This window comes from Chelonoidis abingdonii, chromosome 24 (genome assembly GCF_003597395.2).
Source record: "Chelonoidis abingdonii isolate Lonesome George chromosome 24, CheloAbing_2.0, whole genome shotgun sequence".
Taxonomy (NCBI): domain Eukaryota; kingdom Metazoa; phylum Chordata; order Testudines; family Testudinidae; genus Chelonoidis; species Chelonoidis abingdonii.
The window spans coordinates 20,388,224-20,413,745 of record NC_133792.1 but is presented as its reverse complement, the minus strand read 5'-3'; the positions used below and the strand labels follow the sequence as shown (position 1 = coordinate 20,413,745).

General features: G+C 38.8%; 1 protein-coding gene across 1 annotated transcript in view; it reads right to left on the bottom strand.

The window, feature by feature from the left end:
* QSOX2 (quiescin sulfhydryl oxidase 2) overlaps positions 1-25,522 on the bottom strand; it is a 42,489-nt gene extending 16,967 nt beyond the window's left edge. The window contains 9 exon segments of the mRNA XM_032767607.2: positions 2,656-2,785; positions 5,992-6,135; positions 7,187-7,332; positions 11,894-11,984; positions 12,179-12,287; positions 13,567-13,615; positions 15,924-16,024; positions 25,260-25,467; positions 25,469-25,522. Coding sequence (XP_032623498.2) covers positions 2,656-2,785; positions 5,992-6,135; positions 7,187-7,332; positions 11,894-11,984; positions 12,179-12,287; positions 13,567-13,615; positions 15,924-16,024; positions 25,260-25,467; positions 25,469-25,522 — 1,032 coding nt within the window.

Genomic DNA, 25,522 nt, shown 5'->3' with positions numbered 1-25,522 from the left:
CCTCGATATAATGCTGTCCTCAGGAGCCAAAAAATCTTACCATGTTATAGATGAAACTGCATTATATCGAACTTGCTTTAATCCACTGGAATGCGCAGCCCCACCCCCCTGGAGCGCTGCTTTACCACATTATATCCGAATTCGTGTTATATCGGGTCGTATTATATCGGGATAGAGGTGTATATTGTAATTTGTAAGTCTACTTTCATGTTATTACAGTTTGGGGAGTTTTAATTTCCAAAAGCTTTTCAGTTCTCTCTTGGGAACTGATCTTTTTTAAAAAAAACAAACAAAAACAAATCAGTTCTGGACAATGATGCATAAACTTGTAAATTGCTCTGACTATACTGCACACAGCATCAAAGACCTCAGCCACAAGTAAAGACACACACTTAGGATGCAAATTTCCCGTCGGTGACACAGATGGAGGACAAGACAAACTGCACCATACTGCTGTCTTTGATGAGTTGTAAAGAGGGTTGCTTCCAATGGCACTTTTCAGTATTATTTATGAGGAATACAGGTCTCAATCCAACTGGTCCAGATCAATTTCAATTTGGGTACGTACACTTTGCATACTTAAATGCCTCATGCTGTTTCATCTGCATATGGGAGTCTATACACAACAGCTTAGGAACTGTTAAACAGTTCCAAAGGTAGCAGCATTTCAACAGTAGGGGAAGTTGTCCCTATGTCTGCTTATCAGATATGTAGAGAACATTACAATGGGAGATGCTATAGAAATGAAAATTCATTCTGCAGTAACTGTTCAATTGTTTATAAGATATGTCCTGGCAGATAACTGGTTCCTTCCAACTACTTGATTCATGGTCCAGTGTGTGCTCTCCTCTTCTGGCTCTTCTCCCAGCCCAGAGCTCTCTTAATTGGTTTAATGAAAAACTCTTGAGCAGCAACTGTTTTCTTTGCTATCTGCATAACACCTAGCACAGAGAGCCCTAACCCTTGATTTGGGGTTCCTATAAACTACTGTAATATGAGTAAACTGTACACAACTGAAATACTGATACTGTATATGATAGATATTATCTATGCACTTAAAGTTATAACACCTTCCCAAAGTAATGCTGACCAGTAGAAACGTCAGGGGAAACAAAGAAGCATATGGCATGTGAACCCCATTTTAGTTGCACTCAGAGGATCTGAGATAGGCATCAGTCTTATGGAGGATTCGAAAGAAAGGGCTACTGCAAGTTGCACAAATAGCCAAGAAACTAATCCTACAACAATGAAAATCCCTGAGCAGGAGATAGGAGCACAGACTTTAGTGACTTCGCAGCACTGTAAATGCTTTTATGAGGCTAGTGTACAAAGTCTTAAAATCTAAGTTCACACAGACGTTTTTATTAATTGATCACAAAATATTTAGTTTAGAAAGGAGTTAAGTTCTTAAAAACACAACCTCAAATGCACCTGATACAAACTATGCATCAGTGCAGAATGCTATATTTTCTGAAGTCCTTTGGTGTAAAGACCCATACAGGAAAGAAACCAGAATTGTGAATAAAATGTGAAATATCAGAAGAGAAATGTTTGTAAAAGTGTTAAAAAAAAATACAAAAGAAAAAACCCTTCTGCTGCCTAGAAGAGAGCATTCCCCATTTACTCACTAATAGCCAGGAAAATAAATTACATTAGCTGGCCAGGCTCCATCATGAGGAACAGAGGCTGTTTTAGGGATAATATGATGGACAGATTAGCACTACACTTTCTTAAAGGAAATGAGGCCAGCTAGAGATTTCTGACCTCTGACTGTCAGAGGGGGTAAGAACCTGTCTGACTGATTTTCACATAATGCCAGATACTTGGAAATGTTATATAAAACTCTTATTGTTCCTCTAAACAGCCACTGATTTGCCTTGTTTACAAACAAATACAATCTGGTAATGAAATACGGAGAGATACTGCAGCTCATATTTAACTGGAGGTCACTTTTAAGGGTTAAAATATTAGAATTTTTCCAAGTCACATTTTCTTCATGTCACACTCACTTTAAAGATGTCTAAACTTTAAGACAACTAGGTTTAAAACAAAGCACTAGCTAAACTCCCATCATCGTCACAGTATCTGAGCACCTCAAACATTGAAGGGTTTATCCTCACAGCATGCATGAGGTGACCCTGTTTAGAGTCTTTGAAATATGGGGCTCCTCAGCTATGTTCAAAAATCTTGATTAAAGTCAGCTGTATCGATAGAAGTCCAACCTAATTTTCTAAACACTGTATGTGGTCACATAGACACAACAATTTTACAGTTGGTTTAAGAAATTCCAAGAATCCAGAGAGAGTGGGGAGAGGGGAGAAATAATCTATGCTCAGTTACAATCATTACCTATCCAGAAGAATCTGACCAACCATCCCAATTTTCACAGGTCTGTCCTGCAAGCCTGGGACAATCAGAATCCTTATTTTATTCTGAGCCATGCAATGCAACAAAGAGCATTTTAATCCTTCAGGTTTATCCACAGAAGCATAACAGAATTTCTATATTGAAAATACTGTAGAAACCAAAACATGTACATTTTTAAGGGCACTCTGAAAGACATTTTCAGAAGCATAAAATATTCTGTCAAATAGCAAATTTTACATTATATTTGTAAGAGTCAAGTGAATGTAATCAAAGATTAGAAGTGTATACCTTGGCAATGACAGTAACAAAATCCTTGAAGGTCTTTAGCTCAGCTCCCTCAAGCGTCTTGTGAGTGGCAAGCTCTACCCTGAGCAGGTAATGCAATCCAGATTCAAGGTCAGCCATGTACAGTTTAGCTCTAAAACACACATACATAACGTTAAAAATCGAGACAGCTTTCTTTCACTCATTGGCTCACCAGTCATTAAGGTAAAACTGATATGTAGTGGGCACTATTCAAACCTCATAATCTGCAATTCCACAGCGACTGCAGTATCTCCTATTCCAAGTGCAGGAATATACAGTGCAGTGCCTACTCCGGTGAATGTCAAGTTTAATGGCTTCCATAGTACTCTAATTTTAGAACAGCAATTTTATGCCACTAGTTCAGAGACTAGACAAATAAGCACAACTGCATAAAAAGTTATTTTGTGTTTGAGTAAGAACTTTCTGCCCCCCAGCCCAATTTCTCCCTCTAGAGAAATCATAACCCTGACATTCTGTCAGCAAGCAAATTGCTGGTGTCATAACTTGTGTCTTCTCTACATGGTTAAATATAAGTAGAGAACAACAGGCTGTGAGGGGAGAAGCTTTCTGTTTAACAGAAGTATCTTTGAGGAACAATGCCAAGGAAACTGACAATAAAAAAAAATTGAAAATAAACCCATATTAAGAAAGAGGGAATTTAGAAATTCTCCCCAAATTTAGCAGTCCCACTAGAGAGACCTTGTGCACCATAGCATATTTAAGAGTCAGTCAATTACAGAAGATCCCTGATCGCTCTGCCGTCGACTCCAGAACTCCACCGTGGGGAGAGGCGGAAGCGGAGTCAATGGGGGAGTGGAAGCGGTTGACTCACCGCCGTCCTCACGGCCAGGTAAATTGCCCTATGATACGCCGACTTCAGCCACCCTATTCGCATAGCTGAAGTTGCATATCTTAGATCAACCCCCACACTCAGTGTAGACATAGCCTTAGAGTTTGAATCCTTCAGTGCTTTTAGATTACAAGCTCAAGTTAGTACCAAATACAGCAACACAGCAGAACAAACAGAACTGGACACAGACCAGACAGCCTAAAGTTTCAAAAAAATTCCTGAAGACCCTTATGTCTTATAACCCAGATGATTAAACAGCTGATTTAAGAGAGCCGATCAATCAGAAAACCAGCTTATTCTGACAACAATGGTTGCATAATGATAACAGTACACTTAAAACCACTTGAAAAGCTGCAATGGAGAACCGGGAAACTTCTGGGTTTTTTTATGAAAAAAAAGTGAGACTCAGTTTCCCCTCTCCCTTCGTATTGTTCTGCCATGCATGTAGGGGCTAAATTTATTTTTTGAGACAAGGGAATGACTGTGTGGAAGTCACCTAAGCATGAATGAATTATCAGGAACTAAAATTACTGAGGAATAATTAATGTAAATCCCTAGTCAGGTAAACAAGTCTGGAAAGGCACCACATGAGGAAAATGGACTATCCTGCTTTGAACTGGTTGAAAGAGGTTACCAAACAAAGAACTGCCAAGCCTACCACAAGGGGGAGGTCACTCTCACTGAACTCAAGAACTGACCTAAGGCTGTGACAGGAAGGACACACTCGCAGAAAGAATTTGAAATCTACTAGCATCTCCATGTTGTAGATGGGTGATACCTGGTAAGGGAGGCAGGCATATAAGCTGTTTATTGTTTTCAAGGTATGTTTTCTCTATAATGCTTTTGGTTCCAAGTAAATATTTTGATTTATGGAACTGGCTGGACACTGATTAACCCTTTCATAGCCCCTGAGAGAGAACAAGATGTGAACTAAACTCAGACCTGTTAAAGTGATCACAGTGAATTGCAGGAGGAATTTTAGTCTAAATCTCCTGTCTGGAAGGGAAGGATGTTGGCTCCCACCCCAAGAAAGGTGATGGCTAGAGGCCTGAGTGGCATCCCCTCATGGAGGCCATGAAGAGGTTAGAGATACAGGTATCTCAAGAACTGTGACAGCTACATTCTGAATGATAGAATACATCTGTAGTCTGTGAGTGGCCGAGAGTCACCTCCTTGGTTAAAGTTTGTTCACTATAAGTCACCTCCTTATAAAAAGTTTATTAGTAGGTCTGCTGACTTCTTAAATATAGTTGTCAGTATTAAATCATCAGGCACACAAACAATCTAGTTGGGAGATACTCATATAGTGATCTTTTATAAAAAATTGTGTTGTACAAGCACCAACACTGATAGAATCATTCCTGTCAATAAGATACTCATTAGCTACAAAAATCAGTTGTTATCAGAACACAATGTTCTATATAAACTGTTAAAAGAAAACAACAGCCATCTGTCAAAAAAACCAAACAGGGCAGACACTAATAGTAACCATAACAAAAAATGAAAACAAGTACAAAATGGAAGCACTCAGTCCTACATCTTTTCCAGCTAAAGATGTTGAAGGATTATCTCACTGCAAAGCTCTTGTATCCTTCTCTCAAACAGTCAGAGGGTGAACATAAACCTAAGTGGATTTGGTCTGATAAACATCTTTTCTGGTGACTTTAGGGTTTTCTAATGTATATGCATTTACCTAACAGTTTCTAATGGTGTCCTGACTCACCACTATACAAACAAATACTGGGTTTGCTGTTTTCTGTAGGTTTGCCAAAAGCTTGTTGTTAAAATTTTTAGTACTGACTATTGTTATTTGCGATATTGATTTACAAGCTAAAGTTTTCCAATTAAAAATAAACTAGTGAACCCTACATTTCAGATACTGGTTTGAACCTCAGTTCTGCTCACACTGACACCAATGGGAGCAGAACTGAGCACTGGATTTTTTAAGTAAAGCATGTGTTTAAAATAAAAATAGTCTCTGATAGAACTTTCTTCCAGAGAAATGCAGATATTTGCTCTAAATGCAGATTGAAAATATTATCTGAAGCTTCTTTAAAATCCCTAAAACATCAGTCATAATTGCAAGAAAGGTACATTCACTAAGCAGAGCTTTTATTACATCTTTGCTGCTAGGACTGAATTAATTGACCAGTGTATCTGGTATACTGTGAAAAGGATCCTGCTGAACAAACAAATGAAAGCAATGCTGTACAACGTGAACTGCAAGACATTTCAGTGCTAGGATCTCTTTAATATTCACACACAATCCTTTTGTGCTGCTCAGCAGGTCATCATGTGTTGGTTCAGCTATTCAATTCCGGGTGTATCCTTTGAGTAGCTCTGGAATCAAATAAAGCTTTCAGCTACGGTAAGATGTTAAAATCAATTATTTTATAGCTTCCCACTTGGCAATAATAACTGTGGATTTTAACTACCAACCATTAAACTGGCTCAGCAGCATCACTTACTTATCAAATTCCTTCCATGCCTTGATTTCTGTGCCCCCCTGTTTATTTTGCTTTTTTGGTAGTGGAAGTTGTGAAACAAGTTTTCTTCTTACACCGGGCAATGACTTTAAATAGGAAGAAAAGAAAGACCGAAGAGGCTTCAAACTGCGGATGAAAGCACAGTGTAAGGGTTAAAAATCACCTCAAGCTAAATGATTGACAGGAACAGTTTAATATATCTGTGAAAAAGGAGATTTGATTTTCTTTACTCTTTCTTCTAAAAGTCCAGTAAAAGGCGGCATGTTTGCAAATTTTAGAAGCAGCAGCAAAAATAATTAGGACTAGTGGCTTGCAACACCATTCAAATGAACGGCAACATCCCATTTTCATAAAGACTTCAGGTCATATTTGTACACCTTATGCAGGCAACACTTTCACTGAATCCAACAGGTGATTTGATTGAGTCGGATCTGTGGAATTTGGTACTTAATATTTTTATTTCAGATCTGTCCCAAACCATACATCTTCTCCTCACAGGCATCACAATAATCAGTCAGTGATACTAACTGGTAGCCGTGGAAGACATTACTAATACAGTCTCTTCCCAAAACCTCAATGATATCCTATTTACCAACATCACTAGACTATCAGCATGTCACTAGCTACTCCTCAACAGCTTATATTTTCAGAACACTTTGTACTGACACCATCAGCCTGGAGTTTCTATTTCACAGATGGAGCATTTGTCTTTATCGCTCATTTTACAAACAAGTTTGTGAGCAGTCTAAACTCACCACTGCAGTGAAGTTATAATTAATCACTACAGCATTTTGTTTTTTCTCCCAGATGAAGGAAAAATCTATTTTTTGTTCTCTTAGTCCATTTCAATGTATTGTAAACTCCTACAGAGAGTCAGCTGTACAAGTATAAGATTATTAACCATGAATGGGATATTTTTCATATGCAATGGAATAGCTGTCTCAACAATGTCTGAGATTGTCAGTCTCTTCAAATATGAAGAGTCTGAACACGAAACTTCAATCAGTCAAATGAACTGCTCACATATTGGGATACATTGCCTTTATTTAAATACACAAATAACACCTGGTTATCAAATACATTCACTTGTATGGGAGGAAACTAAGGCAACGGTTTTAAAGCTTAACTGAACCCCTCAAAGTACTGCAAGTATCCCTTACAAATATATAGTACTTACATGTTAATTAATCCATGAGACCCATTTGGATAGATCAGATAACATGAAGGGATTGAGGTAATACCAAGTTTCTCTAGAAAAGCCTTATCAGAATTCAGCACTCTCTTTACCATAATGTTTTCATACTGAATCAAGTCTAAGATCACCTGGGTGATGAGAAGACAACACAGAAGAGTTACACACTGTTCAAAGAATATTCAATTCTTGCAAGAAAGGACAAGTATATTACAGGGAGTGCACCATACTTTTAAGTAAACTGAGCTGTTGATAGAACCACCTTACTATTCTTCATCAAGTATATGTATATATTAGGACTATCGATTAATTGCAATTAACTCGTGATTAACTCAAATTAATCGTGATTAAAAAATTGTGATTAATCACAGTTAAACAATAGCATACCAATTTAAATTTATTAAATATTTTTGGATGTTTTTCTACATTTTCAAACATATTTATTTCAATTAGAACACAGAATACAAAGTGTACTGTGCTCATTATATTTTATTATTTTTATTACAAATATTTGCACTCTAAATATGATAAAATAGTATTTTTCAACTCACCTCATAAAAGTACTGTAGTGTGATCTCTTTACTGAGAAAGTGCAATTTACAACTGTAGAATTTTTTTTGTTACATAACTGCACTCAAAAACAAAACAATGTAAAACGTTAGAGCCTACAAGTCCACTCAGTCCTACTTCTTGTTTAGCCAATCACTCAGACAAACAAGTTTGTTTACATTTACGGGAGATTATGCTGCCCGCGACTTATTTACAATGTCACTTAGAGTGAGACTAGGCATTTGCATGGCACTTTTGTAGCAGGATTGCAAGGTATTTACATGCCAGATATACTAAACATTCATATGCCCCTTCATGCTTTGGCCACCATTTCGGAGGACATGCTTCCATTCTGATGATGCTCGTGAAAGAAATAATGCATTAATTAAATTAGTGACTGAACTCCTTGGGGGAAAATTGTCTCTCTCCTGCTCCTGCTTTACCCACATTTTGCCATATATTTTGTGTTATGGCAATCTCGGATGATGACCCAGCACACGTTCATTTTAAGAACAATTTCACTGTAGATTTGACGAAATGTAAAGAAGGTACCAATGTGAGATTTCTAAAGATAGCTACAGCACTCGACCCAAGGTTTAAGAATCCGAAGTGCCTTCCAAAATCTGAGAGGGATAAGGTGTGGAGCGTGCTTTCAGAACAATTAAAAGAACCCTAACCATCAAAAAAAAGAAAATCAACCTTCTGAAAATGAACATGTGTAGGTCCCCACTGCTTTGGATCATTATTGAGCAGAACCTGTCATCAGCATGGATGCATGTTCTCTGGAATGATGGTTAAAGCATGAGGGGACATATGAATCTTTAGCACATCTGGCACATAAATATCCTGCAATGCCAGCTACAACAGTGCCATGCAAACACCTGTTCTCACTTTCAGGTGATACTGTAAACAAGAAGGGGCAGTATCTCCCATAAATGTAAACAAACTTATCTGAGTGATTGGCTGAACATGAAGTAGGACAGAGGACTTGCAGGCGCTAAAGTTTTACTTGGTTTTATTTTTGAATGCAGTTTTTGTACATATTTTTTTTTAATCTCTCGACAGCCCTATTGTTTATTAGTATTCCAATACAGACACTAACAATTTCTGTTGAACAGAAATTTTACTTCACTGGGAGATACTATTTTTTCTTGTCTTCTGAGCTCTATGATTTTTCCTTAACCCATCCTGACTTTTTTCCCCCTCAAGTCTCACATGTCTGAAGACCACATGAGAGAGAGTGATGAAATGTCCTGGAGAAGCCTCCAAATGCAGATGATAAAATGATATTTGTCACACACCCACTGGTTTGTGATGACATGTTACATACATACAAGGGTTTTAAAGCCAATTTTTCAGACATTGGCTTCCATTTTTCTGAGTTCTAATAATTGTAGGGATAATTATTTGACTCCACAGTTTAGATGTCAAAGTTTACGACTTGTGGACACAATCAAGGACTTGAACGTCTATATCACTTGAACATAAACTCCCAAAATTATGCCTGCAAATATGCAGGCCCAGTTAAGATTCTGATGAACATTTGGCTCACAACTCTCTCTCCATTTCAGTCATTCAAGGTCCCATTCCTAGAGCCATCTTCCTCTCCTGCCATTCCAATGACTGTCCTCCACAAATCTGTCGATTGGCTCACTCTTACCATATCAAATCAAACTCTTAATTCTCATCTACAAGGTCCTCAAAAAATCTTTCCTTTACTTCTTTTATTTTCCACCCTGCCCTTCTCTGTGCTCTTCCCAATCCTCTCTTTTCACTCCCCCCTTGTTGCTCCTACACACTTGGCTTTATACCTTTTGCTATGCTCCCACATTAGCCCTCATGCTTGGGAGGTACTCCCCATAAACATCCACAAAGCCACTCCATTACTCTCTTTTGCCAGAATGCCTACAAAAACTTGACAACAGTTGGGCTGCTGGTGCTCGGAAATCACAATCTATCACTGTAGCCAGAACTCTCTCACTGTTTCCTTATATTCCTCCGTCTGTCTATCTGCATCCACCTGTTGTCTCTTATCTTATACTTAGATTGTAGCCTCTTTGGGGCAAGGACAATCTTTTTGTTCTGTTTGCACAGCACCAGGCCCAATGGGGTCCTGGTCCATGACTGGGGTTCCTAGGCATTACAAATAAATAATAATACAAATAAGAATATGCTGCTCCCTATGCCTTAAACTCTCCCCTAGATTCATTCATCTCTTTTCTCCAGCTAGCTCCTTCAAACCCAACTCTTCAAATCTCTCCGTTTCTTCTCATTAGTGATAAACACCTAAACCTCCCTCTCCTGAACTATTCTGCCATGTGTTGTGTGCGTCTTGTCTTATTGAGAGTACAAGGTTCTAGAGCTGATGCGTGTGTCTATTTCACTTGAACACTGTATGTAAACTTAGAACACTATACAATGTTAGTAGAATTTCCATTCTTGACAGCAGATACCACCGGAGTATCTTCTATTTTTCAGAAGGCAGAGAGCAGAAGGCAATCAGACTACAGAATGGACAAAATAAAATGTTGTGAAGCTTTGTTACTGATACCTCCTTGTATCTCAGTAATGTCGATTCTCCACAATTAACCACAGTGAACCAGGGCCTGGGAAGCAGTCTGCTTCTGAACATGGTTCTCAAAGCCGGCAGCACCCCACGCTCCGGTTGTGCCACTGGCCAGCTCCTAATCTAATGTAATTAGAAGTGTCAAACACCCACTGCACGTTTCTATACAGATTATGCCTAGTAATCATGCAATTTGTTTTTGTAACTTGTCCTAGATTTTGGCAGTAGTAGAAAACTAACAAGAGTTGTGTAGGCTAACTGCAGCTTTTTAGATGGTGAAATGGGGCCAAACCAAATTTCATAAAAAATTAATTCTCCAACTCCTCATACTTCAGTTCAAGATGCTGAAAATATTTACTATCCAGTCTCCACTGGAATGATGGCGCAATATTTTGTAAGTGTCCTTAAGGTTCACGTTTAATTAGGCAATGTGGCACATAAAGCTACCCCATTCATGTATAGCAAGATTTATATGCAGGGCTAGACTGTCATCTCCTCAAGACAAGGACGATATTGTCTAGCACACTGTAGCACTGGCATTATCTACATCTCTCCCACCAAGCAGCATTTTGAATCCCATAGTGGTTTCAATATTGCTCAAAAGAAAAAAAAAAATGCTTGTCCCCTGTGCAGCACTCCAATATCCATGGTTAGTTAATTCGTTGTTGGCCCTTTCCTGCTGTGAAAGACCCTGCTGTGTTCTTTACTTGGCACATCCAAAGACAGGCTAAGTACCCCAGAGGGGTTCTTACCTCACTTACTTGCTACAATGACATATTTAACTGCTTCACTGATTGATATCAATCACACACAGAAATCTGTTATAAGATTTAAATGGGCAATTAGACCCTGACTCCAAGAAACATAAGCAGTTTGGGCCAATTTGAGACATTATAGAAGATATGTATGAAAAATAGCATATTACCACATAACAGCATACAGGATATGCAATACCCTAAACGTAGGATTAAACAATTCCTAAAGTCTCTAGTACACCTCAGCACAAACTGAGCTAAGACCATCATCATCCAAGAGTTCTACATTGTCTTGGTTTTGGTGGCTTTTTTTATTGTTATTAGTGTGGTGCATGGACCACACAGACACATAGTAGATCATACAGATTACAGTAAAATAACGATGTTGCAAAAGCTGACCAATAGGAACAAACTTTATGAATGGTTCTCTAATAGTGATAAAGAACGTCATTCATGATCTGAAATATTTTTCCTGTGATGAGGTGAGGTCTGACAGTCAGAAGTATTTTGCTAATATTGAGGAGGATAAACTAAACTTCCACTAAGGCATGAAAGGAATCCAAATAGCCAAAAAAGTAAAATTGCATTTCTTTAAAAAACACACTCCTCTCTGTGACTAAAGTAAAAGCCAATGTCTTACGGCATCACATGGCTTAGTCATATTCTAAATGCATATGATCTGGCTTTCACAACTTACATGCCAATCCTGCAAGGAGGCGCACCTTTATTCACATGAATAGTTCCACTGACTGAATAAAATACAACCTCAATTGTATTATTCATGATTTAAATATTGGATTAAATTCACAAGTCACGCATTACCTCTCGCCCAACATAGGAGTTACTACTTTCAACCACAATGGCAGTATAATGATGACTATTCTTGTCAAAAAGAGAAGCAATCTCACTGGACCTTTTAAGAAAAGAAAAGCTATTTAGCACATGAAGAATTCAATGGTCTCATTGCCCACAACATGAACTTACTCTAAGTATTTGTTAAACAGCAATACAAAAAACATTCTTTATCCTTGGAAATAGATCTGACATTTTATTTGAGTAGCATACTAAGTGTACAATATTTTCTATTATTTCAAACAAGATTCTTACGAAACTGGATCCAAGGGAGGGCAAGCAGGTGGTCTTGATTCTTGGGAATGGTTCTGTAGAAAATCAATCATCATCTGACGAACAGTTTGGAGCTCACGATCTGACCCTGCTAAAAACAGATAAAGAACTATTCAGAAGACAGAAAGGTATCATTAAATTCAGGTTGTCTCATTCTCTGTTTGATGAGGTTTTTTTACTTAAAAAGCTAAGTGACAATGTTTGTTTTAGGAGGGGGTAGAAGTACTTTTATTTCTAAGATTAAGTTTGTGGACTTTTTGTAGAAGTTGTTTTCCTCAAGAGCTTAAAACTACCAAAGACATTTCTTACTCAAAATAGTTCACCTGCGTCTCGTCAGTTTCATCTTCAATACACAATCATCTTGCTTCATCCTGGTCTACACTCACACACAAACAACATTTGTAGTGGCAGGAGTTCAAGCAGCTTTTTTGCAATGGAGATGTTCAGTGACCAAATGAATGCTTTCTGTTTGCACGCTGGCTAACAGCAAGCATTGAAAATTTGAGCCATTGGTGTAATGCTCTTAACAAATGGCCCAGGTAAGGTAACAGCCAGCCACAAAGGGCAATAAATACTGAAGGGTTTTTGAGTTTAACCTAAGGTTTGAAATGGGGGGGAGGGGAATCAAGCCTAAAAGCGAATTCCTTAAACTTTTTTGCCAACAGAAGCAACCCACTTGCAAACCCTAAAAATAGTAGGTACAATTGCAATAAATATTCTACCAGAAGGGTCAATGGTGCAGGTGATCTGTTTTCTGAATTCTGGCCTTTTATATGTTAGTCCATTTGAAAAGATGTGTGACCATATCAGAGCCATATCTGGCCTTTTATATGTTAGTCCATTTGAAAAGATGTGTGACCATATCAGAGCCATAAAGTCCAACGTTGTTTAACATTTAAATGAAAGACTTCTAATAAATTCAGGTGTTGGAGAAAGTAGTGATGGTAAATCAGAAGGTGGCAATCTTCCATTGAAGTCAGAGCCAAGCAAGTGCTTCAACAGGGACATCACGCTGCTAAGAGGTATGTGTTTTTTAATGAGATTTAAAATGAAGGATCTACCCACTTGCAGCAATAAAATACTACAACATATTTTAAAAGCACAGAGGTGTTAACTCTACTGTCCCGGACAAATGTAAACTCTAGCAATTACATTCTGCCATCTAAAATTTCCCCTGCAGTTTCATTTTCAAAGGATATTTTAATCTTCTATTCTAAACACTTGCTTACTGTGCTGTTAAACAGCCTGTGTATTCCACCTAGGGATGTCTGAATTTTATTTATGGGTAAAGAAACCTTGTTTATTATATAATGCACTCTGGGATAGTAGGATAAATGTTTTTGAGATAGGTTAGAGTGGGGTTTTCTTACCTTTGTAATTTTCCCCAGTTGTGAACTGCTTTGTAAATGCTTTGAAGTACTGTGGGGTGAAAAAAAAAAAATATTCCTCTGAAGACAACTCATGGCTCAAGGGGAAAAAATACTTCAGGAAAGCTCAGTTCAGAGGCAGAACACAATTTAATGAGTTCTTGCTTTTTACAGTTTTAATTCATCACATATTGTTACTCAGCTTACAGACAACCAGAATATACAACTGAAATTTTACTCTTGCCTGGTAAATTCCAAGGGCTGATCCTCAGCTAGTGTGGGTATAACAGTTGCTGATTTACACCAGCTGTGGATCCTGTCCACTGATCCTTAAACAATCAAACTCTTATAAGTCAAAAATTTCTATAATTTAACAAACTAGTAACATACAAGTCCATATGGATTTTCTCAAGAAAAAATTTTTCAGAGGCATTTTGAAAATTCAGCTGAAGTCTTCAACTTCATAGACAAGGTTAGGATCGAGAGGTTGACTCATACTGATGATTTACTTAGCAATACTATTAACTGATGGATATACTTGATAGATTGGACAACTGGTCTGAAATCAACACAATGCAAGTCAATAAAGACAACTGCAAAGTTTCACATGAAAAGTTAAATGCACAAATATAAGTGGGGAATCATTGGCTAGGCAGCAGCACTTCTGAGAAGGAGCTATGGGTTATAGCGGATCACAAACTGAATAGGAGCCAACAGTACAGTGCAGTTGCTAATACCCTGGGGTGTATTATTAGGAGTGTCATATGTAAGACACAGGATGTGATTGTCCGGATCTAGTCGGCACTTGTGTTGCCTCAGCTGTGTCTGGTTTTGGGTCCCACATTTCAAGGAAACAGTCCAGAGCAACAAATATGATAAAGAAGTTTAGAAAACTTGACCTATGAGGAAGTGTTAAAAAATGGGAATGTTCTGAAGAGGACATAGTAAATCTTCAAATATGCTAAGGGCTGTTATAAATAGGATAGTGATCAATTGTTTTTCATGTCCCCTGAAGGTAAGCAAGCAATCTGCAGCAAGAGGGTTAGGTTAGGTTTTAGGATAAACTTTCTAACTAGAAAGATAAGTAAGTACTGGAATAGGTTACCAATGGAGATTGTGGAATCCCCATCACTGGAGGTTTTGTAGGACAAACGCCAGTCAGGGATGGTCTAGATTGACGTGGTCCTGACTCAGCATGCAGGGTTGAACTAGATGACCTCTCAAGGTCCCTTCCAGCCCTATGTTTATATGATTCCATGCTAAAGAATACCGCTCACACCCTACACATTCTTAACTCCCTCTAGTGGTTAACACAAAACACATAAGGCAACATAACTTCTACCTATTTTAAAAAGCAATACATACAGTGCTTTGGGAAGAAGTGAGTCAGGTTTTGGTCTCACCACATGGTAAAAGGAAAAAAAACATATCTATTTTTCCCACCATCAGAAGAACAGTTTTTATATTATAACACCTCTCTTCTGTCTTCTCACACCACAAACTTTTTACTGAGATTCTCCTTGTCCCCCATTTTATTCTCACATGGAGTAAATGATGATGATGATGACGACACAACAGGGAAGATCAGTAGTATGACAAAAACAGAAGTTCATTTTCATCCTTAGATGCAAAATTTCCATATTAAACACAGTTCCTGATTCTCTTGGCAAACAGTAGAAAGTATTTTTAAATTCAATTTAAGTGAACTGTGAAGTAAAAAGTTAAGAATGATATGAGGTTAGTGAAGGATTGAGCCAAAGATTACAAAGCTAACTCACACACAGTCCCTCATTAAATCAGCTACTTGATTCCATCTTTGTCCCTGATGTATCAGTTTTGAACTACTGGATTTACCCTCATATCACTAACTGAAACAAAATGTATAACTCTATTAATGTTGTTTACTATATAAGGATCTTTACATGTTTAACAGCTAATAAAAATATATTGCATCCAGATACCTTAGTGATGAGAGACACAAAAATGCTTTTGAGAATATATTGCTTCCTGGGCCATGTGTCTTATGTTTGAAAAATTCTAATTCAGTGTTTAGGACAATCATAAGTCCAGCTGATTCAGATAATTGCATCATCTATTCCATTCTATTGATTAACAGAGCCTGAAAGCATCTTTTATTATAATCACAAGAATCTTTGCAGAAGAAAAAGAAAGCACCCAAATCCAAGAACAAGTACACAATATTCTGGGCAAATAAGTTTGCTCTGTTTTTAAGTACAGGAGGTTCAACAGTTGTAGTTTGGAACTTGGAATAACAGAAACTGTCTGAGATTTAAAACAAGTATTTTTCTATGAAATGGAATGACCATCATTTGCCTGATGCTGTATATTGTGCTACTTACCCTAAAAGTTGGATAGTAGAGAATACCATATTCTTTACAGGTCTCATAGTTCTCTTCCTCCCCGCAATCCAGCACACCAATCCTGATGGCAGGTTCCCAGTCTGAAAAGCAATAAAAACAAATGTACTTTTTGGTGCAGTGACCAGGCATCCTCTCTTAGGTCATGCTACGGCTCCCATGGAAGTCAATGGCAAAACTCTCACCAACTTAAATGGGGTAGGATCAAGTCATAGGTCTGGGCACGTCTCTCCTACATTTGCACTCTCAATAATAATTTGGCTGATTAATTTTGAAGACTAACTAAAGATGACATCTACCACAAGGAGAGAAGTATTTTCAACAAATCTAAAGAAAAAGAAACTCAAAGCAAACAATTAGACTTCTCTCTAAGGCTGCTGGCATTTACTCAGTCCAAGTGGATGAACAGGGCGCAACTCAACACTAACAAGTGGTACTGTATTCTTTGGTTTATCCCGCCAGCTAAGCTCATTATTCAGTTAATTGTATTCTTCATGTCAGTTTTCAAAGAAAAACATAATGGTCACCCATCTGCATGGCTTTCAGTTACATGGTTACATAGATGTATAATCTATCAGAGCTGATGGTAACATAGACCTGCTTTTTGCTGAACTTGTAACTTATTCAGAGGCTTACAAAATGGTGAAATGCCTTATTAAACCACAAAGCTCACATTCTGATTAATGAAGGTGTTCTTAGGTATAAGTGTTGTCCAAGGCCATGCTGGACACAACTGGAAAATATCTGAGCAAATACAGCATCATGAAGATTAACTGGGGTGTAGTTTCAAGATTTGTAAAGAGTTTTATTGAGAATAACTACAAATATTTAGAATGAGAAATTGCTTGAAACATTCTTACACAAACCATTTTGATGAGAGAACCTTTGGAGGCCTTTAATAGTTTGTTTCTTTGCCCCTTTATCAGTATTTTAAAGTAATATGGTGAAGTACCTGCTGCCAATAAACATTTAAATGTATTAAGCTTCATTACTAAGAGACACCTGTGCACTGCACAGAAAAATATTCAATCTTTTAAAAATAAAAGTTCTGTTGCAACTCCCACTTCCCAACTACCCTCCTCCCCTACTTATGTCGAATAATAAGAGGAAACAAAGGAACATTAAATGTCCATAACTAACCCAGAGAAGTTTGAAAAACAGCCATGACAACTGGACATCCTCAAGGAGGGAGCTTCAAAAGCCAGCCCTCAGCAGTGAAAAGGTCCCATCTCCAGCATGTCCTCCCCCGAAACAAGAAATAGCGTGTGTCACTTTCCTTGCTGTACCATCAGTTTTATCATTCTTTAATGGCCTTTAAAGAAACGTGTTTCTTGTTGGAGGCCAGAGATAAAAGGCTTGACATTTGGAAAAGGATCATCATCACTCATTTTCATTACTCATTTTGTTGTGTGACAGAATACGCTTATTAGGGATGAGTGAACTGGCTCAGACAAATTAATACCATTGTCCCTTAAAATTTTCATCCAAAACTTCATTCAGATATTTTTACAGACGTTAGTCTGACCTACTTCCTCTATTGTTTTTGCCCACATATATCCTCCAGGGACCGTGAAGTGTAAATTCCAAAATGCTAGAAATCAAGCTGTTCTTGTGAGATTTTCAACTCAGTTTTGCAGCTCCAAGTAGCTCGGATATTTCACACAGGCATCCAAGCTCTTGGAGCTTTGGTATTCAAACACACTGCTGACATTTAAGTCCTGTGCCTAGGTGTGGTACTAAAGCAAATTGATACATTCACATTGCCAGCTTTGCATCAAGAACTTCAGAATTGTCAGTATTTTTTTGTCCCAGAGTTCTAAACTTAGCAAGCATAAGAAGAGCTAGGTAACTTTTACTGTAATTAGTGCAAGCTTAATGTCATGTCAAAATTGCTAGACTGTGAACAAAAATGGATATAGCCAAAAAAATTGTTTGTACACAACTTAATATGATGTAGTCTCTCTTTGGCATTGACAGAGGAATTCTTACAGCAGTATCATAACTCAAGGCATTTTCCAGAAGGATTTGTTTATAACTAATTCCAATCTATTTTCATCTGGCAGACTACAACAACAGTTTCAACAGACAGCCTCAAATATTGTTTTGTAGGCTCAAACTGGATTGTTCGTGCAGTATTCTCACATCACACCAAAAAGTGTCTGACAAAAAGCATCAATGCTTGCTGTCCTCAGGAAAACAGAGACTTAAAAAGGACTTTCCATTCAGTGTGTCAAAAAAGGTGAGATCGGGACAGTTATAGTCTTAATAACTGCCTCTCCCAAAGTTTATATCTAGGCAGAAGAAATGACTGCTGTTGCAATTCCTTACTCAATTAAATGCATGCAGAAATGGCAGAAGTTTTTAGAACTCTGCACTGAAGGTCTACAGCATAGCTTACAAAACTTAGAACCAATGGTATATAAATTGTTCACAAACTTCTTGCAAGAATTCTAAATCTTTCTATCCTGATAAAATCATCATCTAGCTCTGAGAAAAAGCAATAATATGTACAGGAAATAGTTTCTTTTGTCATCAGGTACTGACCGTTGGATTGAAGACCAATCTGAAATATAGTCTAATCTCTCGAAACTTCATATGTTGGGAGTCAGGAATAAAGTCCCTCTTTATAGAAGCAGAAAGCTATTGTTCACTTCTCCTAAACAGAATAACTTGTATAATATTGCTGACTTAGAATGGCTGATACATTCCACATCTGCAGATCAATATTTTCAGCATAACAATGTGCTCACCAAGCTATTCCTTCTATAAGGATAAAGCATTTGTTTTATTATTATGAAGGTAGGGTATCCATCTACGAATAATCAGGGATTTTTCATTAGTGATAACGCATAACACAGTATGAAGGACAAAAGGAAAGAAAACTTTAAAATGTCTGCATCATGATCAATAAGCAAAATCATAGTGACATTTCATGCCATGTTGTGCAATCAGTTTAATCTGACTAGCTTCAGTAGGTAATTTCAAACCCTAATAAAAACAAGATCATACAAATTGCTCTGGAACAACAGATCACATCATTCTGAATTCTCAAACTGCATATAACTAAACTAATGTAGTTAATACTATCATCCAGTTGGTGTAACAGATGGCAAACATACATTTATTTGAGGGAAAAAACATTTTAGGAAATATTCACCATGAAGAGCTGTATTAATGTTTATTATCCCAGTTTCACAGTGAAACAGCTCAAAGAGACAAGATACAGTAATATGCCTCCCTTCTTGCTGTCCTATACTGCTATACTCTACAAAAAGAAGTTGTGGAATGCAAGCATCCATCTGTAGGAGATACTGAATTTTATCTTACAAGTTATTTTTCCGTGTAGGTGTGGAGAGGAAGCTAAGGCTCTCCCTCCCTCTTCCCAAAAGTAAACAATAAGGCCATGTACTTAATAGGGCTTATAATATTTTAAAAGCAATTCACAGCTGGACACAGTTTTACAAAGTTTGGTGGTCACATCATACATTTTACAGAAACAGCTTCAGGACTTGATGAGGGTGGAAAGCAATTTACAGCTCAGCTTCTGCTAGCATCACTCTGTCTATACTATGCAAAGAAATGGTGCTTTCATAGTCATGCTAGAAATGTCTGTCAAGTGTGGTGCTGGTAGAATCACATCTGGTGTCTGATCACCATTTCTGAACGCTGCTGTAGCTAGCAAAGTTTTCCAAATGTAGAAAAGACTTATCTGTACAATTGTTCTTGGATGCATAAGAATACAGGAATTTTCTTTTTAAGCCACTCCCTACTACACCAGTATGTTGAAAGAAAATCCTCAAGAAGTTACTTTAAAATACTGAAAGAAGAATCCAAACAGTTTGGCATAAGCTGAAGATGCATCTGTCACTATTAATGCTAGTGTCTTTGGGAGTTTTTTCTTTTACGAATTCCTGTGAATCAATAAACTCCTTTAATTTAAAAATGTACTAAAGTTAAACTTGCCTCTGCATCAAAGGACATGAAAATTTCATTACGTTCAAAACCTGATCGACATTTCTATGCTAGGCTGCTTTTGAAATTTAGCATGACCTTTGTTTTTCTTTGAAAGAACTCCTGCATTTTTATCAGGAAGGATGGGGCAGCTGACTGAGAATTTCAGTTGCGGTGAACATGCCAACAGCTGAACAGACGCCAGCAGTAACTATAAGCATCCTAGAGCAGATGCACATGTATTCACAGGAACACAAAAGATACAGTCTATTTTATCAAATAAAATGCAAAATTTTTTTTAAAAAGTTTGGCTTCATGGTATCTGTCTCATTCAACTTTTACCACTCCTCCTCTCTTTTCCACCTGTCTTGATCCCCCTACACACAATGAAAAGAAGCACTATAAGCCTAATGCAAATAGCCTACCTTACAACAATGCAAGCCCATCACTAGCTAAATACTTGGGTTAAAAGAGCACCAGCTGGGATGCATGCAGTTTAGCATTCACTTCTGTTAAAAAAGCCTTTAGTTTTCTAAGGGAAGTAAAACCTATGCTTCTGTTCACCTCTGTAACATGCAGCCTAAATTGTACACATTTCATTTGCAGTGGCATTGCAGCCTACAACACTACTGCATATTAGATTTTAAAGTGATATTGGTATTACCGGAAAAGTCCAAATAGATTTCAATGAATGCAGAATGAAAAATAGTACCAAGATTTTCCAACGCTGCAGTGCTAAAGAGTTAAAAATTTAACATGCCACATCTCACATGCCAAATTTAGTCCAGTGCTTCCAAGTAACAGCAATACTATACTTCGCTATATATTTAAATATACTGGAAATTGTGCAAAAAATGAAAGTTAAGGATATCAGTGGAAAACAATTGCTGATATAGATTACATTGGAGGATCTCTAAGTATCTCATGTGCATCCTAAAACGTGTGAAAAAGGAAATCCAGTAAAATGATTTAAACGAAGACTATTCCAGCCTCTCTTAGAGATCCCTGCAAATGTAAAAATACAAACAATAAAAAATTCAAAGGCTGGTCAAATTGACTGTGTTTAGATGAAACCTATAAATATTCTAAAGTATCCAACATATCAACATCAAAACTTTGCTGAAGAGGTTACACCTTTTCACAAACCTTCTTCTCTTATACACGCCTGGCATTGCAGTATTCTCCATTACAAATTGTTAGTAATATGAGAGACATTGCAGGGCTTCCCTTTATTAGCATTCCCTAATGATCAGATGTAGAACTAGCATGAAAGTCTATTCCTGAACTATACGGCTTCTCCTGAAAAGGTGTTCATTTAAGAAACAAGAAGGAAGACAAGTGCCAGCTTTGGAAGCAGTGGGTACAGGGTTTTCCAGTTATCTGTGCACCGAGAACTATTATGTAAAATTCCAGGCCCAAAGCAAATTTTACAAACAAGTTTTAATTGCTTTTAAAAAACAGCAACAGTAAACTTAAATAGAGCAGCAGTCCTGTTTTAACATCCAGTATTTTAGCAACTGGGCACCATCAGGACCAACCCCACAATTAATTTTAATGTTTATTTTGATGGAAGAGTAGATACCTAAATGAAAATGTAAGTTTTGATGCTCCATCAGTGTATGTGGCATTGCATAAAACAGCCATGGTTCCTGCTTTCAGTTTTTGAAGTTTGCAGTTGTTACTGCAGAATTTGAGACCTTCAGAAAAGGAATAAAAGTGAACTACATTAGAACAGGCCTTCTCTATATAGAAAAGCTGCACCAATTTAACTAGATCAGTAAAAACTGCTTTAGTTCAATCACTGCAACCACAGGCTGCGCTAGGCATTTTGCCGCCCCAAGCACGGCAGGCAGGCTGCCTTCGGCGGCGTGCCCACAGGAGGTCCGCCGAAGTCGCGGGACCAGTGGACCCTCTGCAGGCACCCCACCAAAGGCAGCCTGCCTGCCGCCCTCGTGGCAACTGGCAGAGTGCCCCCCAGTAGCTTGCCATTCCAAGCACGCGCTTGGCGTGCTGGTGCCTGGAGCCGCCTCTGACTGCAATCCCCTTGTGTGGGCACTGTTTCTGCATAAGGGTGCCTTATATTCATTTAGAGATCCATACATCTTGTCAATGTGATAACAACAACTGAAATACCTAAAATAGGTTGTAAATTGCATCTTTCTTTATTTCAGTATAAATTTGTGTGTGGGAATTTATTTTGGTTTAGGTGCCCTATTTTGATATAACAAGTCAAAATATGACACTCTTCATCTGAAATAACTTTCCTCAAAATAACTAAGTGTGAATTATAACCAATTTGTTATTTTGGTTCCCGATGTCATGCAGACAAGCCCTAAGAGCAGCCACACAAAGGGGATGCACCATATTCACAAAACAAATTCCTAACTTAATTTAGTTAAATCAGTACAATTTACTTATGTGGACAAGTGCCAGGAGATCTGAAACACGTTTTAGTGTTTGAGTAAAATATAAATAAAGTTTCAACAAAGGTCTAATTCTAGGAAGTGCTGAGTTGAACTCTATGGCTGTATTTGCAAAGAGCTGCCAGCTCTGATGCATTTAAAGCAAAAAGCCTTTTTCAAAACTAATAATTAGAACCCATACGGTGCTGAGTTAAGCACAGGCAATGGCTCCAAATAAGATGTTCCATTAAAATCAGAATTTCACAAGAGAACAAAGGTATCTTTCCTCACAAGTCCCAACATGCACAGATTTCTCTGGAGATCACCCCATTTTGCTATTAAGAGTTGGAAGATCCTCTCTATTCTAGAGAGGCAAGCTTCCACCATCTCTCTTCAAATTCCTCTTCAAACAACATTTCTACCATTCAGTCCATCAAGCTTAAAGTACCGCCCAGGTAAGGTGACCAGACATCGTGATAAAATCAGGACTGTCCCACCTCCTGATCCATGTTTGGTCTGAACTCAATTTGTCCCGATATTTCACACTCTGATTTGTTTTATAACTCCGCCGGTGACCCCCCCACACCCCCCATGTGTCCCGATATTTTCTTCCTCTCATCTGTTCACCCTAAGCTCAGGTAGTTTTCTTTTTATAAAAGTATTTGCATTTGACTGGTCATCAGTAATATTATATGGGATTGAAAGCAGCTTGTGGCAGTGATCTCTTCCGGTGTATATTCTCTATGGCTCTGCATGACTGTCAGTGCTAGCTCAACAAGTAAAAATAGTAAAATAATAATATCTTAAGTGACTAAATACACATCACACCTAGGGAAAGGGGTTACAAAACTTTTCTGGCACACAAATAAAATACTAATTATTACAAAATGATTCCGTCATGACTATTACACGACTGCTGGCACATCGTGCAAGCGTCATGACTATTACACGACTGCTGGCACATCGTGCAGTCTCACACCTCACACGGAATCTCCGCCTATTTTCCCATTGTTAGTCTTATCCAACACTCCCTTTCAGAGTGAGGCATTTATTTTTGCTTTGTGCTGGGACCTGAGCATCTGTATTAACTGTAAGAGCACAGAAGCGAGAGATAGCACTTTTAGCAGCCACACTGTGTAAGAGTCACTGTTCCAGAAGGCCACAAGTGAAAATTCATTACAGTGTCAAGTAATATGCAAGAAACACATTGCATGTGCTGCATATGGACCCACCCTGCAGATTAACCACCACTGCTGTCTCAAACTGGGCTAAGGTTCATTCATTTACCCAGTTGGTTCTCAAATGTGTCTTTCAATTCACGTTAAGGGAAAGGCAAACTCATGTCAAGGATGATATAAATCTTGTGGCTGGTGATCCAGGCAGCCAGACTGCTGATGAGAAATTCAAGTGTTCTGGACTGGAGAAGTTTAAAATGTTGCTGAAAAAGTTATTAGTAAGCAAATATACATTTTAACTATAAGCAATGAAAGCTATTTTTACATAAAATTAACAATGTGTCATGCTGATATATAAAAATAATGAAAGGAAATTGTTAACACAACACCCAAAAGAAAGCCAGGCACTTTTCATTAACCAAATATTATACAGTCATTAATGGGATCAGAAAGTTCATTCCTGGGGGGCAGCACCTGAGTGAAAACCTATAGTCAATATAGGACTATAGCATTTCATAACAAGGAAATAAAGGCGGTTTCTCAAGACATACATGCTTAGATTGTTAACAGGAATTTAGTACAGTTGACATTTCATTTGACAAAATTCTGTTCTATTCAGGTTCTTAGGTGGTGCCCATCATCAGGGTATCTGAGCACTAAATCCCCACGCCCCTGAGATTTTGGCTTACAGTTAGTTTGGATTTTACTTAATTCTTTTCTACCTTCGTTTCTCTATACAGCTCTATGCAAGTGTTCAGTCTTCCTTTTTATATTAATGCTTAAGTTAAGTGACTGCAGTACAGCTCAAACTATTATTTTGTTATTTGTTTAGCTCTTAAAATAAGGTAGGCACTTTACAAAACATACAGAAGATGCAGTGCCTGGAAGCCTTTACAATTCAAATATACCACATATGCTGTTAGGGCTTCCACTTGTACACTGTGAAGCACCTGGATACTGGATATTGGCACATACACAACACCCCAGCAGTGGAATTCTCTTCTGCATGACAGTGAAAGCAGCGATTCTTTTCTTCTCTGTCTTCCAAACTTAATTTGAAAATATTTTTCATTATTTCTACTGTTGTTGCCATTTATCACATATTGCCCCTTTCTGGGCAGATCTTTGATAAAGTGACAAGGGTTTTGCAAATCAACAAGTAAATAAAATAAAGTGAGAGCAAACGGGGATTTGGGGTATAATGTTGAGGTAGGTCCTGATGCCCTTGCCCAGGGTTCTGCTGGGGGGTGTGCAGCCCCTACAAGCGAGGCACGTGGAAGTTGGACCAGGTTAGGGGAGTTTGCTATGGGGACTGGATTGGTGATGGGACGGCGGCGGCTACTATGCTGTAAATTGCTTTGAGATCTACCAACTAAAACCAGCTCTTTAGGTGCAGTCATATTTTGTCAGTTGCTTATGATGGTGGCTAGCTGTGTGAATGGGGACTGTGGGGGCGGTAGGATCAGTGATCTTAAGGGGGGACACCCCATGACTTTACACATCCCAAAGCACAGAGCTCAGGGGCAGGGCAAGGCGGATGTGGGTGGAGGGGCTGGGAGGGTACAAGCGTGAGGGGAGTAGGAGAGGATGAAATCTTCTCTCCCATGTGCAGCCAGGGCGAAGTGCTGCATTGGGGGCGAGGAGGCAGGAAGGGGGGGATCTACATGCACATCCCCAGCCAGAGCCTGCACGGGAGAGGGAGGGCAGAGCGGCACGTCCCCGGCCTAGGCGGTGCGGAGGAGGCCGGGCTGGGCTCCCCGGGGAAGGGATCGGGGGGGTCCCGGACTCACCTTTCACGTCCCCGGCCAGGGCCCGCCAGGTCGGGGCGAAGCCGATGCAGTGGCCGCACGACGAGCTGTAGAACTGCAGCACCCAGGCGGCCGAGGAGTTGAGCAGCGCCTGGCGCACGGTGCCCGCCTCCAGCACGGTCAGCGGGTCCTCCCCGGGCCGGTACAGCCGCGCCGCCTCCCCGCCCAGCCCGGCCGCCGCCACCAGCCCCCAGCAGCAGCAGCGGGGCCGGGAGGCAGCCGCCGCCTGCACTACCCGCCGCCAT